This window comes from Nycticebus coucang, chromosome 5 (genome assembly GCF_027406575.1).
Source record: "Nycticebus coucang isolate mNycCou1 chromosome 5, mNycCou1.pri, whole genome shotgun sequence".
Classification (NCBI taxonomy): Eukaryota; Metazoa; Chordata; class Mammalia; order Primates; family Lorisidae; genus Nycticebus; species Nycticebus coucang.
Genome location: NC_069784.1, coordinates 23847466 through 23866698, shown reverse-complemented (window position 1 = coordinate 23866698; position 19233 = coordinate 23847466). Strand labels below are relative to the sequence as shown.

General features: G+C 43.7%; 1 protein-coding gene and 1 pseudogene across 1 annotated transcript in view; one reads left to right on the top strand and one right to left on the bottom strand.

Moving 5' to 3' along the window:
- Window positions 1–321: 321 nt before the first annotated feature.
- LOC128586009 (activator of 90 kDa heat shock protein ATPase homolog 1-like) lies at window positions 322–1342 on the bottom strand (annotated as a pseudogene).
- Window positions 1343–7882: 6540 nt separating this feature from the next.
- The window catches only part of DIPK1A (divergent protein kinase domain 1A), a 107754-nt gene continuing 96403 nt past the window's right edge, over window positions 7883–19233 (top strand). The window contains exon 1 of the mRNA XM_053591497.1: window positions 7883–8200. Within this exon, the coding sequence (XP_053447472.1) occupies window positions 8147–8200 (54 nt within the window). The 5' untranslated portion in view covers window positions 7883–8146. The remainder of the gene's footprint in view (window positions 8201–19233) is intronic.

Sequence of the window (19233 nt, the reverse complement as noted above, 5' to 3'; positions counted from 1 at the left end):
AAGGAAGAAAGGAAAGGAGGAAGGAAGGAAGGAGGAAGGGAGGGGAGGGAGGGAAGAAGGCATGGAAGGAAGGAAGGAATGGTTAGGAAGGAGAGGGGCCTTTGTTTTTTCAATTACTTTTATTTAGCATATGTACACAAAAGACACTGCCCTCTGATCCCACCCAGCAGAAAACATGCAGAAACCCAAGGTATTTGTGGAGGGGACTTGCCCTGGCCCCAAGTTCGAGGCTGGGATGGTACAATCCTGGAAGTCACAAGCACCAGTCAGGCGAAGACTGGACTGAAGTGATGGGCAGGCTGGAGCCCCCTTCTGCTGGCCCTAAAATAAGCGTGCACCATAGCCAAAGGTCTGTTTGATGCCCTCAAAAGAGTACTGCTGCCAGCCCTGCTGTGTCCGCTCTGCCTTAAGAGAAGGGATGCCTCAGCCTTCCATGCACACCTCAGTCTCTCCATTCTTATCAGTGAAGGTCAAGGTGATGGTGGCAAAATGCCCCTCTGGCCAAGTTTTAAAGCTCCACTTCATTTAAATATGTTTCTCAGGGACCAAATCAGTAAATTCTCCAGAGATGTTGCCATCCACCATCTGAAACTTCCCACCTTTGTCTGCTTCTATCATTGCAGGAGCATGGGTAAGGGCCTGAACCAACTCTCGGGTGGGAAACACTCTAAAATCTCCTCTGGGGATGTCAGGAAGGTTTCTCTAAGGGTGATTATGACACCAACAGGTCTGGCCTGGGTTTTTGAAGAAACGGAGGACTTAGCCTTGCGTTCCTCAGTTTTCAATGCTGGCTGCCCCACTGGGTCTCCTGACTCTCCATTCACTGTAGGTAAGATCATGCCTTGGGTAAACTCTGTTTTGAGGGTGCCGATGTAAATTCCCATTGCTTCTCTTAGAAGTTTCACCTCTTCTTTCTTCATGAAGGCCGCCAGATTTGTGTCAGGCTCATCTTTGGCAAGGCTCACACTAATCTCCACTTCATCCACATTGTATTCATCAGATTGGGGATCTCCACATGGCCCTGGTACTGAACTCCTGACTTAGAAGTACCTGTCCAGTTTAGTTTGATGCTCCACTCATCTAAGAAGAGGAGTTTGCCTTTGTGGTTGTTAATTGATGCTTCTCCGTCGAGCTTCCTCCGTTCTGTCACCTCTCATGTGCCTTCCTCATTCTGTACCTGCGCTGCCAGGAACAGTGTTTTTAGCTTCTCTGTGGACCAATTTGAAGCATCTCTCTCTGTCCAGTGCCAGTTGTTGACGCTGGTGGTGTCCGCCCGCTCCTCCACAATCCAGCATGGGTCGCCCTCACCCCTCTTGGCCATCGGCTCTCCCATAGCGCTGCCACCAGCTCCTCAGCAGCCGCAGCCACAGCCTCAGGACCGCTTGGTGCCAGTGGCCCGGCTGCGTCTGGAAACTACTAGGAAGGAGAGGGGGGAGGGAGAGAGCGAGGAAGGAAAAAGAGTAAGAGAAATAGAGGAAGGGGAGGGAGGGAGGAAAACGTGTGTGGAAAAGCTCATTCTTCTATAACTAAAAAATGAATTTTTTCCTAAAACCTTTTGAGAAGGTTTGTTGAAGATGCTAGCTGCTGGCTCTCCGTGAAATTGTTTGATAACAGCAGCAATCACATACGTCTTACAGCATGGCGTTTTAGAATCTGTTTTTGACCTTCCACGTGTGTTCAGTGCTTTGTTCTGTGCTAAGCCTTCACCTCATTTAATCCTCATATACTTAATGAACCTGTCACTGAAGATGGGACAGAGATTTTAAGTAACTAGCCTGAGGTCACTCAGCTAGAAAGTGGCAGAACTAGATGAACAGTTTATCTGGCTCCAGTGGTTCACACAGAGCTTCTAACCACTATATGGGCAAAATAAAAAGTAAAACAAATCTCAGGAAAAGACATGAAATATGCTCCACTACAAGTTTGGAACCCTTTATATTCTGTTTTCTGAATTCATTAGCTCTGACTGGATCTTACTAGGAGTAATCAGCAAGGAAACATCTGGGTCCTCTAAGATTTTGCTATCCTCTGAGAAAATCGGGTGTTTCCTGGATTTGGATGGTTATTCTTTTGCTCAAGAGAACTGGGGAATGTTTAGGGCTGGTCATGGGAAGGAAGAAAATACTACAAATCACCCAGTGAATGGAGCTGTGCTAGTCCTACCAGGTCATCTTGCTGCATATGTCCCTATACAATTTCCCTTTTCTATGGAGAATAAGATATATTCTTTTTTTTCTTTTTTTTTGAGACAGAGTCTCCCTGTGTTGCCCTTGGTAGAGCGCTGTGGCATCACAGCTCACAGCAACCTCCAACTCTTGGGCTTAAGCGATTGTCTTGCCTCAGTCTCCCAAGTAGCTGGGACTACAGGCGCCCACCACAATGCCCAGCTATTTTCTTGCTGTTGTTGTCTTTGTTGTTTAGCAGGCCTAGGCCGGGTTTGAACCTGCCAGCCTTAGTGTATGTGGCCAGCACCCTAACCACTAAACCACAGGCGCTGAGCCCAAGGCATATTTTTATATGCAAAACTAAAGAGAGTGGTGAAACCACATTGTAAAATGCTGCTTTAATATCATGACATTGACAGTACATGCAAAATTCCTGCTACTATTGCCAGAACCTGAAAATATTACCAGATGGTTTCCGGACAAGTTCATATCCCTCTGAAGACTATAACCCACCATAGTAAGGTGATCCCTTCGGTGACTTCCATGTGACAGGTTTCATATGATTTTTGCTGCAGTCATTATGAATTCTTAATGTAAGTCTTTTAGCACAGTATTTTCATTAGGAAGAAGGTCATATTTTCCAGGACTATAGCGTTATGCCTCAAGTCAGACAAATTCTTAGCATCAAATTAGTATGGGCTGTTTATTTTCTTAAAGAATGACTCCAAAAAAGCTACCATTTCTTCAGGGAATGTACTAATACGAATAAAGAGCAAAATAAAGATTGTCTTTCATGATTCTGTTTCAAATTTTGAATTTCTGTTTTCAAGTTAAAAACATTTTAATATCTATTTTTATGCTTCTTATCCTCCATTTATTCAGGAGGCAGCCTCCTGAATAAATGGAGGAATAAATGAGACAGCCTCATTTATTCATTCATTCATTTTTTTTTTTTTTTTTTGAGACAGAGCCTTAAGCTGTCGCCCTGAGTAGAGTGCTGTAGCATCACAGCCCACAGCAACCTCCAACTCCTGGGCTCAAGCGAGTCTCCTGTCTCCGCCTCCCAAGTAGCTGGGACTACAGGCGCCCGCCACAACGCCCGGCTACTTTTTGGTTGCGGCCGTCATTGTTGTTTGGCGGGCCCAGGCTGGATTGGAACCCGCCAGCTCAGGTGTATGTGGCTGGCGCCTTAGCAGCTTGAGCCACAGACGCCAAGCCTATTCATTCATTCTTTTAAACAAATATTTATGGATTATCTTCTATATGCCAAGTAAGTACCATGCCAGGTTTTAGGGACATAACAATGAATTTTAATTTTACTTTCAAAAAAAAAAAATTTTTTTTTTTTTTATATTTTATTTTATTTTATTTTTTTGGCTGGGGCTAGGTTTGAACCCACCACCTCCAGCATATGGGACTGGCGCCCTACTCCTTGAGCCACAGGTGCCGCCCTCAAAAAAAAATTTTTTTTTGACACACTTTCATTTTGTTGCCCTTGGTAGAATACCATAGTGTCATAGCTCACAGCAACCTCAAACTTTAGGGTTCAAGTGATCCTCTTACCTCAGCCTCCCAAGTAGCTAGGACCACAGGCACCCACCAAAATGCCCGGCTATCTTTAGAGATGAGGTCTTGATATTGCTCAGGCTGGTTTTGAACTCCTGAGCTCAGGCAATCCACCCACCTCGACTTCCCAGAGTGCTAAGATTACACAAGTGAGCCACCAAGCCCGGCCAACCTGCAAATTCTACTCATTCTTTTTTTTGAGACAGAGTCTTACTCTTGTCACTCCGGGTAGAGTGCTGTGGCATCATAGCTTATAGCAACTTCAAACACCTGAGTTGGAGCAATCTTTTTTTTTTCTTTTAAAGACAGTTTTCACTTGTCACCCTCAGTAGAGTACTGTGAAGTCACAGCTCACAGCAACTTAAACTCTTGGGCTCAAGCAATCCTCTTGCTTCAGCTTCCCAAGTAGCTGGGACTACAGGTGCCTACCACAACACCCAGCTATTTTTAGAGATGTGGTCTCATTCTTGCTCAGGCTGGTCTCAAACTCCTGAGCTCAGGCAATCTACCCGACTTGGCCTCCCAGAATGCTAGGATTACAAGTATGAGTCACCACACCTGGCCATTCTTTTTTTAAACATTGCATTCACATTAAAAGAAGATATAAGGCTAGTCACAGTGGCTCAGACTTATAACCCTAGCACTTTGGGAGGTTGAGGCAGGAGGATGGCTTGAGTCCAGGAATTCAATGGTGCAGTGAGCTAGGATCATGCCACTCCACTTGACCCTGGGGGTGGGGAGGAGAGACCTTGTCTCTAACAGCAACAAAAAAAGGAGATACACAAAACATTTGGCTTTATGATAAATTTCTTGTGTTCTGTTCTCTGAAGAGCATTTTATAACATTTTGGACACAATAGATTAATATTTGGTTGTGGTATTAGTGGAATATTAAAGAACCACTGGATTTTTTTTTTTTTCCAGACAAAGCCTCAAGCTGTCGCCCTGGGTAGAGTGCCCTGGCATCACAGCTCATAGCAACCTCCAACTCCAGGGCTCAAGTGATTCTCCTGCCTCCGTCTCCCAAGTAGCTGGGACTACAGGAACCCGCCACAATGCCCGGCTATTTTTTGGTTGCAGCTGTCATTGTTGTTTGGCGGGCCCAGGCTGGATTTGAACCCGCCAGCTCAGGTGTATGTGGTTGGCGCCAAGCCATTGGAGTTTTTTATTTTAGTGTACAACATGCCTTTCTTGTAGATTATATATATAAGCCCTCTCATTTCAGTCTATGTTCTCATGACTAAATGAACAGATTTCATTTTTCCTGGGGTGTGAATTCAGTCTCCACCTTGCTTCATCATTACCCTGCACCATCTAGTGGCGTAGGAAGGTGAACGTAGGCTACACAGTAAACAGAATTCATTTCTACATTATCTTGAGAATTTCAGGTAAACATGGGTTTTTTAGTGAAATCATTAATCCCGAGCCTAATCACCCTGTATTCTCTTCACCTGTCCCTTTCTTGCTTCTCATTCTGCAGCTCTAAAGCTCTTGTTGGAGTCTATTTTCTTAAATCACATGCTATGATTTTAACTGGTCACAAAGTCAAATGCCTACAAGGGCTAGATAGGAAAGATAAATAAATGCTGGGGAAATAGAGCAGAAAACTAGGGAAGGAGAGGGACTCCTCCCAAGCTGCAGAACACACACTCCACGCAGAGGGGGTCACACCAGCCCACAGATGGTCTGTGAATAGTTTGGTCAGCTGCAGCCCAGTGTTGTGGCAGGCACCTATCATCCCAGCTACTTGGGAGGCTGTGGCAAGAGAATCGCTTAAGCCCAGGAGTTTGAGGTTGCTGTGAGCTATGACTTTATAGCACTCTACTGAGGGTGAAAAAGTGAGACTCTGTTTCAGAAAAAAAAAAAAGTTTGGTCAGCTCACCTAATAGTCAAAACGGCCAGAAATCTGGATATTTATGTCAAGTATCTCCATTTGTAAATGTTAGACCAGCCAGACAAAACAGGTCTGTAACCTGTGGTCTCATTGGTAGAGAATTCAAGACACCTCACTACTTCATGGCTGCCCCTTTTCCGTCTTCCTGCCTGGCTCATCCACCTCTCCTCAAAGTTTCATCATCTCCAGGGCTCCATCCTGGGTTCTCTCCCTTTTTCTCTCATTTCCTTGGTGATCTTGTTCAGTGTCATGGCTTTAAATTATCATCTAAATGCTGATATATATTTTTCTCTTTTATATTTCTAGCTTGGCCCACTCTCTTTAAACTTACACTCATGGTTTAAACTGCCTAATCAAAATCGCCTGTAATCCTAGCACTCTGGGAGGCTGAGGAGGGAGGATCCCTTGAGCTCAGGAGTTCCAGATCAGCCTATGCAAGGAGACCCTGTCTCTACTAAAAATAGAAAAATTAGCTGGGTGTTGAGGTAGTAGCACCTGTAGTCCCAGTTACTTGGGAGGCTGAGGCAAGGAAGATCCCTTGAACCCAAGAGTTTAAGCTGTTGAGTGAGACTGATGCCACAACCCTTTAGCCTGAGCAACACGGTGAGATTGTCAAAAAAGAGGAAAAGGGAAAAGGGAAAGGGAGAAAAGAAGAAAAGAAAAGAAAAGAAAAAGAAAAAAAAAATCACTCCACTTCAATTTCTAATAGATACATGTCCAAAACTGGTCTTTTTCCTCAAACCTTTTCCCTCTACTTGTAGCTTTCTCCATCTACCTTGCTCCCCCCATAACCCTTATCAGCTTTCTTATTAAGATGTTCTTATTGATTACATTTATTTATTGCCTGTCCCCCCCACCCCCATAGTATCCCCCAAGAGCAAGGATTTTTGGCTGTTTTGTTCACATTATATATCCCAACCAACTTGAATAGTGTCTGGGTACTCAAGATTTATTGAATGAATGAAACCAGGAGAATCCATTCTCAGCTTACTCATAACTTACTTAAGTCACTTTAACTCAAACTGAAAATCACTTTATCTGAGTTTCTCTGTAAGCAGTAAAATTCCACCAAGTAGCCAGGCTCAGTTACCTGTGCCTGCTTACCAGCTACTGGAGAAGATGGAGAGGATCACTTGTGCCCGAGTGTTTGAACCCAGGAAATATAGTGAGACTCAAAACCAGAAAGAAAAAAAAAATAATAACCACTGAGGTTTGAGGTTAAAACCTGTGTCTGAGTGTTGGTTAGGGGAAGGGGCAGGCAGAAAGGTATCTCTTCAGAAACAAAGCGGCAGAAAAAAGATTATATAAACACTATGGTGAGAGTGAGGAAAGGTTTGTTTCTGGGGAAACCTCAGAGCAACAGGCCCAAATGAGTTCTAAACAGCCACCTCAACTTTGTTGGCATCACGTGAAAACGTGGTATGTGCTGTACAAAGAAAAAATGCACCTTCTTCCATTACAAGTCACTCGAATCAACAGCTGTTCTCCTACCAGGGTGGCTCTTTTTCCCTTATTTGGACCTGTCAAAAGAAAGACCACACCCTGTGTTATGTGGCTTTAACTGAGTAGCTATGCCACGTCCCGGGTTCCCTGCCCTCAAGTCTGTATTTAATTCATTAATTTTTTTTACTTTGACTCAGGGTTTCTGCGTGGGGCGGGGAAAACGCCGAAGCTGTCTTAAAAACAATATAAACAATATACAAATAAAAAGTCAGAATTTTAAAAAAAGTACATTTAACTAAGTTGAAATGCATTAAGGTGGACTGGATTGGGGGCGGGGGCCACACTGCCTTCAGGAGAGAGCCCTGTCTGCCTCCGCGCAGAACGCAGTGCTCGCAGGACCCGCAGGTCCCCGTCTCCTGCTGCCGCAGCTGCCCCCTCATCCCCACACCACCCGCCACCGTGAGTGAGGAAGAACGAGCCCGTCCCCAGGGTTGGAGTCCCAAGCTTCCCTTGAATTTCGATACAACCCGCCCAGACACGTTGTGACTCGAGGAGCAGAGTCCAGAGGGAGCGTCAGTCCAGCCGGGGCCGGCGGGTGGGACGCACAGGCAGACGCAGCGCGGGTAGCCGGTAGCCAGAGCGGGCGGCCAGATCCCTGCGGTCCCAGGGGTCGGTGCTCCGGCCAGCGCGACGCACGCTCCTCTCCGCGCCGAGGGGGCGACACCCTTGCTTCCGCGGCGCCTCCGCCCTCCTCCGCGCGCCTCCCCTTTAAGCGCGAGGCGCAGTTGGATTTGTGTCGGCGGAGGCGAGGCGCGACTCCCCTTTTATGGCACAGTCGGCGGCACCCGCTCTGACAGCCGCGGCGGCCGGGCGAGCAGAGCGGGAGGCCGGGCCTCGCGCCGCCGTCCACCGTCACTGCAGCTGGGCCGGGGGAAGCGCAGAGCGCTCCGCGGCGGGGGCGGGGGAGTGGGCGGGCCCGGCCGGGCAGGGGGTGGGGAGGCGGGGTGAGGCGGGGAGCCGGGCCGCCGGCGCTCGGGTCCGCCTCTGACTGCGGCGCAGCGGGGCGATGTGTGATTACCATGGCGAGGAGTCTCTGTCCGGGGACCTGGCTAAGGAAACCCTATTATCTCCAGGTAGGCCGGCGGCGGTCCCGCAACCCGCTGCGGGCGCACCCGGCCGCGCGCCCTCCCGCGCCGCGCGGGACTCGCCCGCCGCCCTCCTCCCTCCCCGGGTCGGCGCCTGCCAGAACCCCGTTGCCCCCTGCCGTCCGGCACCTGGCGGCGCGCCCTCCGCGGCTGCCCCGGCGCCGCAGCCCCCTCGGCGGCGCTGCCCGCGCACCCCCACAGCGGCCCCGGCGCCTCCTGCGCCTCGGACGGCCCAGCTCCGGGGCCCAGGTCGTCCCGCCTGCTCTCGCTCTCGAGCCCCTGGCACCCCGAGAGCCCCAAGACGTGACCCGGCTGCGACCCCGCGCTCCCGGCGCTATCCGCAGCTTTTCGCCCCTCCATGGGAGCTTGGGACGCACCGCAGTCCTCTCCTTGGTATTCTGGGTGCTTTCCGTTCCCCCGCTCCGGGCCCCCTGTGGGTCGGCAATTCTTGACTCTGTCTTGGGTCTTCAATCTGTGATAGGAAAGGTGTTGTGTCATTCCTCCATATTTTAGATAGAAAATTACGACCGTTTGTCACATCAGTGTTTGCCCAAATCCCCTCAGAGTGGCTTGTGCCTCGTGCTAGCCCCTTGGTTTGGGCTTTCCATCACACCAGAGGTTTAAATGGGAGGTCGGGATTGGAAGCCCGAGGGAGGCGGATGGGTGTTTGCCATTTAAAAGGGAAGGGGATGGTGGCTGGTGTGCAGATCTCAGATACCTCAGCGATGCCAACGTAATTCTCAGTCATGTCGTGTGTACTGTTGGCGTGTTAATTTTTCATGATTTCCCCTTCCACCTTCTCTGTTCCACTGCCAGTTTGTGCCTTGGAACCCTACCTCCTATTGCCTAAATGTACGGTTTGGTCACCAGGGGGACCTAGTAGGCGCTGGAGTAGCCGAGCGCAAATCCATCCCCCTGATGGAAAAACAAGTACAAATCAATGTCTCGCGTGGGTTAGCAGTGTTGTCTGCATCAGGCAGCACTTTACATTAAATAAGTTAAAGGTATTGGTAGATCTGGTGATTTTATAAATTATAAGAAAAGTTGAGAAGGAACCATCGTGGAGCAAGTAAATCTTACATTCTGTTTGCAAACTGTATATGTGAATCATTACTCCGAAATGAGTGATATGTTCCAAATTGGAAACACGGTATTAAGGGTGTATGAATAAAACTGAATGTTCTGAGTTTTTGTAGGAAGCCAGTAGTAATTGTGCCCTGCAGTAACAGTCTCAAAACCAGTCTAGATCTAGAATTCAACCCAGACCATGTACCTCTTTTAACCTTTTATGTGAATTTAAAAACATCTTTCCAGACTCTATCCCCCCAAATGTTGCTAAGAATATTTAAAATGTTTTTACAAAAACTGCCCGTCTATACAAATTTTTTAGATTTGATGGTAGACTTTATTTTAAACATTGATTCTTTTGGCTATAAATGCCATCCACAGACGCGGCTGTGACGTTTTTTGGCACTGCAGCACAGAGCTTTCACATTGGGCGAAAATTAAGTTAAGGTTAGTTTTATAAATACAGTTAGTTATGATTCCTTTAATGACAAACATTTTGGCACTTCTGACTTTCTGAATTTGCACATCATTACCTATTACCTAATTAAGGTAAACTCAGGATTTCAAAAGGATTTCAAAAGGATTTGGGGGCCTAGTGATATTTTAGTAAGTTATTTCTGTATGAAATAATCAGTAGCTAGAAATTTTTTTGGTTATAGTATTATATTTGAGGTAAGAAATATTCTGGGAACTAGAATTCTAAGGATTGGGATTGGTGTTTTAAACATTGTCTTGTTATTACTATTTATTATCTTTATGAATTTTTGTATGTCCTTCATCTTACTGTTTTAACTTAACCAGTTTAAAAAAGGCCTTCAAATCATTCAAGTGTCCTACCCTCTTTGTTCCCTATGGCAAAAGTGTCTCACCTTCTACTTTTTGTACTTTCTCTACCATTAGATGGTTCAAACTTAAAATTATTTTAGGCAAAGTCAAAATATTTTCAGCTGAGACTATTATATTGCTAGTTTCTCAGCCACTTAAGGTTGGATTAATACATAGAGTACTCTTTTTCTTTTAAAAAAAAATTGCTTTGGGGGCGGCACCTGTGGCTCAGTCGGTAGGGCGCCGGCCCCATATACCAAGGGTGGCGGGTTCAAACCCGGCTCCGGCCAAACTGCAACCAAAAAATAGCCGGGCGTTGTGGCAGGCGCCTGTAGTCCCAGCTACTCGGGAGGCTGAGGCAAGAGAATCGCTTCAGCCCAGGAGTTGGAGGTTGCTGTGAGCTGTGTGAGGCCACGGCACTCTACCAAGGGCAATAAAGTGAAACTCTGTCTCTACAAAATAAATAAATAAATAAATAAATAAAAATTGCTTTGGAATAAAATCATATTCATTTTGGAGCAGCATGAAGCATGAGGACAGAGCAGAGTCTGTTCCCATTTGTGCATCTGATTTATCGTGACTGACCAGTTACTTTTGGGTTTTGTAGTTTCCGTATGATAAAGTGGACATTATAATTCTTAGCTGAGTACATGACACAAATATATTTGCATAAGCTAGATGAAGGTAAGTATTTTGTGACACGTTTACTACATTTCTACTAGAAAAGCATGTGAACTTACTTGATAAATACATAAAGGTAAATATGTTGAATCCCTTCAGGTAAAGGTTCTAGGCTTCCCACCCACCTCCTTTTATTTATTGAGCATTTCTTGACTGAGGCACATGACTTATTTTATGACTTATTTTATTGATTCAGTCATTTATGGAGTACATATTTGTTGGACATCTGTCATGTGCCACAAACTATGTGAGGTGGTGGAGACCCTGTGGGAGCTAAGCAGACTTACCTTTGTGATCTTCCTGGAGCTTAAAGTCTAATTGAGGAAACTGGTAGTAATATAATAATCTCAAAAATGTGTGGTGACAACAGTAAATGCTATGAAAGAAAAGGAGCAAAAGACTGCCTGAGAGAATAATTCCTCTCTTGTAAAAGTGTTTTACTATGGAAATTTTAATATGAATAAAATTGAAAAGAATAATGAACTCTCATGAGCCCATCACCTGCCTTCAACAATTAGGTGTCAGAATTTTGTTTCATCCCCCTCCATCCTCTCTTCCCAACTAAAGTATTTTTAAGCAAATCAGACATCACATCATTTCACATACCTTTGTATGCATTCTTAACAGATAAGGCTATTTTTAGACATATTACCATTATTATGCCAATTTATTTTTTCTCCTCCCTCCTAGATATGTATCAACCTGAGAGTACTGACTAAATTTGATTTGCCGTAGAGTGGGTTTATAGTGATTTGAAAGGGTCTCTTTGTAAAAACAAAACAACTCTCCCCTTATCAGCATGTTCATGCCAGAGTTCTTCATATCTCCTTTCATGTTTTGGAAGAATGTCTGATTTAAGTAACATTTTCATGTGAATCTATTATTTAAAATAAATTTAAATAAAATAAAATTCAGAGTGAGGGTATTAATTATTCAACAGATATGAGAGATCCTGTTGGGAGTTGGAGAAGGGATGACGAGGACAAGAAGGATTTGGAGTTATTTCATAGGGAGAGGGGAGAGAATAAGGCAAAGTAAGAACAGTGAGAGAGTCCAGAGACCAGCTTGGCATACTTGCTGTTTTGCTGTTTTTCTTGGGGTCAAAGAGCAGTTATGTCTTGAGATATTCAAGCCCTAGGATTTCCAAGTTCCTGTTTTTCCTCTACAATTTATAGGGAATTGAGTGGTTGGCTTAATTGTAAGGAGCTTCATTCTTAATATTTTTATTAATTCAGATACCACTGCAGTAGTTGGTAACACTTCTAGGGAACTGTAGCATTATGCAATTACATTGCTGTTGATGTATTTTCTGCTACAATAGGCGTTTATGGGCTAAAGTGGGCACCTAACCACCGTTTACAGTTTTGTTCATATAGAAAAGAGATTCTATTTCTTTCTTTCTGTTTTTTTTTTTTTTGCTGAGGCCGGGTTTGAACCTACCACCTCCACTATATGGGGCCGGCTCCCTACTCCTTGAGCCACAGGCGCCGCCCTGAGATTCTATTTCTTATGAAGAAAAGAACTTTTGTGGTATATCCACATAATGGAATATTTTTTGTGTGTGTGTGTGGTTTTTGGCCGGGGCTGGGTTTGAACCCGCCACCTCCAGCATGTGGGACCGGCGCCCTACTCCTTGAGCCACAGGCGCCGCCCCCACATAATGGAATATTATAGAGCAATAAAGTGAAATACATATCATGTCATAGAGGAATCTTGAAAATATTAAAGGCAGGAAAGAAATCAGTCACAAAAGACTATAAATTGTATGACCTCATTCATATGAGATGTCCAGAATGGGCAAATCTATAAAGACAGAAAATAGATCAGTGGTTGCCTAGGGCTGGGAGGGGGGAAGAAATGGGAGTGACTAATAATGGAGCCAAAACTTTTTTTAGGGTGGATGGAAATGTTCTAATATTGCTAGTGATGATAGTTGCACAACTCTATGAATATGCTAAACCCACTGGATTGTATACTTTAAGTAAATTGTGTGGTATGTGAGTTATATCTCAATAAAACTTAAAAAGAACAGAACTGAGTTTCTCCCATGGACATGGTCCTTCTCTCTGTCCTTTGCTGCAGACTCCACCAATGCCAGCTTTTTGATTCAGGGAACACTTCTTTTAGAGAAGTGGTACAGGCACGTTGTTTGTCTTTGCAGCCTCTCTGTGTGCCACAGGGGGACATGTGACCTGCCTGAAATAGATAGCCAACATTTACCAGAGCAATGAGCTTCTCAAAGAAAGGTATCTCACAGCAAGCTAATTTACAGTTCCAATCTTTCCAGTTATTTTGTTGAGAAACATAACTTAAGAAGAAGTACTTCCTGAAGTGGTTAACTAGCACAGCACATTGGGCAGAGTGGAATCCTACTCTGAGATCAGAAATTGTAGGGCATATTAACTGCTTGAACTATTTTTAGGTGGTACTTTTCTTCCATGCACCATCACGGTGCATATGACTTGTGGCCTACTGGAGTGTGGTAACCCAGTATGACATCCCCTGCATTCGTCTGTTTTTAGCAGAGTGTTTTCTACAAATTACTATCTATTTTGTTTAGGGCTTACTCATAGTCTAAGTGAGGCTGATAACACTGCAGCTCTATAATTCGTTGGTTTTTGGTTTAGAATACCTTCTTCCTTCTCACTATCATTAAGACCTGGAAGAATGAAAGCTAAGACAATTTAGGATAATTCTCTATACTTAGATTATGCACATTTTCCGTTCCAATAATTCTGCCTACATGTCCTGTTGCATATGAAAAGTTGGCACAATTCTAATGGAATTTGAAGTCTGAGATACTTGGGTCCTTTGAAGGCTTGTAAGCCCTTTTTGAGATGTTCTCTTAAAAATGACTGCCTTGCAATTAATTTCAGTGTGTGTTCACTAGGGCTGTCATGAATGAATGGGTAGATGGCATGTTCTAATTAGGATGTTGGTGCTTTTCACATACCTGGCTCTTTGGCTTATATTAGTACTATTTTTTCAAACATGACTACTGTAGATGACTTAATGTGGATATTTTATAAGATTTAGTGCCATGTAGTGTTACCAATACAGATTAGCTGGTAATAGTGACAGTGTTGACAAACACTGTAGTAAGAGTATTATGGATGTTTGTCCATTTACAGCTTCTAGGATTATTTTAAATCTATTTAGAGTCCATGCTTGTTCACTATCCCTCAAAAGTTATAGAGGGAGAAGGCCTGCAGGTGGCGTAGTTCTCGTTACCTTATTAGATCTGCTGTTCAGAAATTATCTTTTGCCTCTGCCTAAAACTTAATCGCCAGAATTTTAATTAGGTTTCTGAGATGGTATTTGTATATTCAGTAAAGTCCCATAAAGTCTTAAATTCAAGCATAGATAATAATACAGCCATTTGATATTACCAATAATTGCTTTTCAAGCCTTGATAGAAGCTCAAAGAAATGGTGAATTCTGACGCAGATTTCATCCTCACTGCACTTCCTTCAGACTAGAGCACACCGTGAAAGTGTTTCTTTGTTGTAGCCTTCCAGGTGCCCCAGGATTTGTGTTGTTATTTTTTTTGGGGGGGGGTTGTGTTTTGTTTTGAGACAGAGTCTTACTCTATTACCCTTGGTTGAGTGCTCTCACGTCACAGCTCACAGCAACCTCGAACTCTTGGGCTTAAGCGATTCTCTTGCCTCAGCCTCCCAAGTAGCTGGGACTACAGGCGCCCGCCACAACGCCCGGCTATTTTTTGTTGTAGTTGTCATTGTTGTTTAGCAGGCCTGGGTTAGGTTCAAACCTGCCAGCCTCAGTATATGTGGCTGGTGCTGTAACCATTGTGCTAGCTAGGGGCACTGAGCCTAATTAATGATCTTTAAAAGTTTTTGAGGCACACCTAAGATCCCCTCCCAGCGCACCAGTTGAAAATCACTGTTACAAGATCCTTCTTTTTAAAGGCTGAATGTGTATCTATTCCACATTTCCTTCCTTCATTCATCAATGCGTGGACATTTAGGTTGGTTTCGCCTCCCAGCCATTGCAGGTAATGCTGCAGTGAACACAGGAGTGCACGTATCTATTTGAAATCTTGCTATTTTTTTTTTTTATATACCCATTAGTGAGTTTGTTGGATTATATGGTAATTCTATTTTTAATTTTCTGGAGAACCTCCAACTGTTTTGTGTGGTGGCCATATCTTTTTACATGCCCACCAACAATGCACAAAGGTTCTAATTTTTCTACATCCCCATCAGTACTTGTTGTTTTCTGGGTTTTTGAGAGTGGCCAGCCTCATGGGTGTGTGACTTGATACCTCATTGTGGTTTTGATTTCATTTCCCTGATGATTGATGATGTCAAGTGTCTTTTCATGTGCTTTTGGCCATTAGTATTTCTTCTTTGGAGACAGTTTCTTCTTGATTTGTTGTTTCAGATTGATGCTTTTTCAGTAGGATTGTGGGTTATTGTAAGCAATGTTCCCCTTTCTTTCCTAAGAACAGAATAATCATATTGAGGACATTCTTGCAAGAGAAGTTTTTCATGTACTAACAGCTTTCTTGAATTAATTAATACATACATTTCAGATGTAACATGTTGTCAGAGTCATGGACTATTAGATCTTAGAACTGGCACCACAAGTATTACTCCTGCCTTTTATTGTTTAAAAATTAGAGATTCTTATTTATTTTAAATTTAAAATATTAATCAACACACTAACTGATGGACTCTTGATTGGACCCTGTATTTTTTAAAAAGGCTTAAGGGATATTTTTTGAGATAATAGGGAAATTTGAAAATGGATATTGGATAGTAGTATTGTATCAATATTAAATTATGTTTTATGGGCTAATGTGCTTGTTTTTAGAAGTTAGAAACTGAATTTAGGGTAAAAAGGATAGGAGTGTCTGTATCTTATTTTCAATAGTTCAGGAAAAAATGTTTGTGTACACATATATAGAAAGCAGGGGTTCTCACTATGTTGCTCTCCGTAAAGTACTGTGATGTCACAGCTCACAGCAACCTCAAACTCTTAGGCTTAAGTGGTTCTTTTGCCTCATCCTCCCAAGTAGCTGGGACTACAGGCGCCCACCACAACATCTGGCTATTTTTTGTTGTTGTCATGGTTGTCATTATTGCGTAGCAGGCGTGGGCCAGGTTCAAACCTGCCAACACCGGAGTATGGTTGGAGCCCTAACCACTGAGCTATGGATGCCAAGCCAAAAACAGGGATTCTTAACCTCAGTATTATTGACACTTCCGGCTGGGTATTTTTGTGTGTGTGTGGTGGTGGTGGTGGGGCTCCACATTGTATGATGTTTAGCAACATCCCTGGGCTCATTAGATGCCAGTAGCACCCCTTGAATGTCAATCAGAAATGTCCCCAGGGCAGCGCCTGTGGCTCAGAGGAGTAGGGCATTGGCCCCATATACTGGAGGTGGCGGGTTTGAACCCAGCCCCGGCCAAAAACTGCAAAAAAAAAACAAACAAAAGAAAGAAATATCCCCAGACACTGCCATATATCCTCCAGGGGACAAAATCACCAGAGGTTAGGACCTCTGATACAGAAGTGAAAGAGGGAAAGGGAAAAATATTTATGTACATTCAGGAAGTTAGAAATCAAGTAAATGTAGAACGGTGTTAGCAGTGGGTAAATATAGGTATAAGGTATAACAGTGTCATATTATTTTAAATTTTTTGTAGGTTTAGACATTTTTAAAATGAAATGGAGGAAACAAAGTAGGCTGGTTTCATAATAACTGAGTATGACTAGAAATGTAGGGACTCTGTTCACAGTTACATTAAGGGATAGAAAAATGAGATTCAACAGGTCAAGTTTGAAGTCAGTGATTAAACAAAGGGTGTTAGTTTCCAATGCTCCTGTAAACAGATTACCACAAATTTAGTATCTTTTTTTTTTTTTTTTTTTAATGAGAGAGAGTCTCAAGCTGTTGTCCTGGGTAGAGTCCCGTGGCGTCACAGCTCACAGCAACCTCCAACTCTTGGGCTTAAGCGATTCTCTTGCCTCAGCCAAGTAGCTGGGACTACAGGTGCCCGCCACAATGCCCAGCTATTTTCTGGTTGTAGTTGTTTGGCAGGCCCGGGCTGGATTCAAACCCGCCAGCTCTGGTGTATGTGGGGCATCCTAGCCGCTTGAGCTACAGGCGCTGAGCCACAAATTTAGTATCTTAAAACAATGCCCATTTACTTGTGTATTGCTTTTGCAGTATTGTAAGTTAGAAGTCTAGGCGCAGTGTTACTCAGCTGTTTCTGCTCCAGGTTTCACAAATTGAAATCAAAATGTGACACTGACTCTTCTTTTGCCTTCCTCTTTTGCTTTTTTTTTCTTTTTTTTTTTTTGTAGAGACAGAGTCTCACTTTATGGCCCTCAGTAGAGTGCCATGGCATCACACAGCTCACAGCAACCTCCAACTCCTGGGCTTAAGCGATACTCTTGCCTCAGCCTCCCGAGTAGCTGGGACTACAGGCACCCGCCACAACGCCCAGCTATTTTTTGGTTGCAGTTCAGCCGGGGCTGGGTTTGAACCCGCCACCCTCGGTATATGGGGCCGGCGCCTTACCGACTGAGCCACAGGCGCTGCCCTCCTCTTTTGCTTTTAAGGGCTCATGTGATTATATTGAGTCCATCTGGATAATCCATGATAATCTATCTATTTTAAAGTCATCTGATTAGTAACCTTAATTCCATCTGCAGAATCGTTCACAGCAGTACCTAGATTAGTGTTTGAATAACCAGGGAATCTTGTGGGACAGCTTTAGAATTCTGCCTATGACAGATATAACTGAATTCCAACAGTAAAAAAAAGTAATCATTTCCTAAAATATTTTCTTTCCCCTTAGTCTTAGGGTTAAAGGTGGTGCCAAAGACAGGTTTTATAAAAGGGCTATTATTATGTTAATCTGTCTGGCAATAACTATGAAAAGAGTTTTAAAGATATTTATTAAAGGAAAGAAAATGCAAATACCTGCTGATCACATTTGGAAATACTTCCTTTTTATAATAGATACTATTCTCAAATCTTTGGCACCCTTATACAAACCAAAGTAACAGTGGGAAAATATCAGTTTATGAACACTAAGAAGACGTTCTTTAAAGTGTAACCGATTTCCTTCTGTGTATTATTATAATTAAAGTTGTTCTTTACCCCTTAAAGAGGACAATGCTTAGTTTTGTTTTAATGTACCAGCTTAATAACATTTTCAATTATACCTAGCCCAGTAAAACTAAAGCTTACGGTTTATTAAATAACTGTATTTACCTGGTCTTTTACAAAATATGCTGTACATTTGGCCACTTCTTTGCCAAATTTTTTTTTGTAGAGACAGAGTCTCACTTTATGGCCCTCGGTAGAGTGCCGTGGCCTCACACAGCTCACAGCAACCTCCAACTCCTGGGCTTAAGCGATTCTCCTGCCTCAGCCTCCCGAGTAGCTGGGACTACAGGCGCCCGCCACAGCGCCCAGCTATTTTTTTGGTTGCAGTTCAGCCGGGGCCGGGTTTGAACCCGCCACCCTCGGTATATGGGGCCGGCGCCCTACCAACTGAGCCACAGGCACCGCCCCTTCTTTGCCAAATTTTATAATAAATATTTTGTAAATAAAGGTACCTACAGTTTTCCATTTTCCCTGTGGGTGGCAACTTTGGGGGCAACTTTTGGGACACCCTGTATACCCAGAAGTGAGAATGCTGGATCATATGATACTTCCATTTTTAGTTTTCTGAGGAGTTTCCATGTTGTTTTCCATAACGGCTATGCTAATTTATATTCCCAGCAAGAGACCGTGAGTTCCCTTTTTTCTGCCTTTGCATTCTTACCAGCATTTGTTATTTTTTGTCTTTTTGATAATAGCCATTCAAACTATGGTGAGATAATATATTCTGGTGATTTTGATTAGCATTTCCCTGATGATTAGTAATGTTGAGCATTTTTTCTGCTACTTGTTGGCCATTTGTATGTCTTCTTTTTTTTTGAGATGGAGTCTCACTATGTAGCCCTTGGTAGAGTGCTGTGCCATCACAGTTCATAGCAACCTCAAACAATTCTCTTGCCTCAGCCTCCCGAGTAACTGGGACTATAGGCGCCCATCACAACACCCGGCTATTTTGTGTTATTGTTGCAGTTGGCTAGCTGGCCTAGGCTGGGTTCAAACCAGCCACCCATGGTGTATGTGGCTGGAGCCATAACCACTGTGCTATGGACACTGAGCCTTGTGTGTCTTCTTTTGGGAAATGTCTATTCAGATCATTTTGGCCCCTCTTATATACTTTTTTAATATCTTAAAATGTTTATTTTTGTATGAGTAAATGATGATTTTTTTCTATATTTTGACTTATAAGCATTCCTCCTTTGAAAAATGCATTCAAGGGTGGCGCCTGTGGCTCAGTGAGTAGGGCGCCGGCCCCATGTGCCGAAGGTGGCGGGTTCAAACCCGGCCCCGGCCAAACTGCAACAAAGAAAAT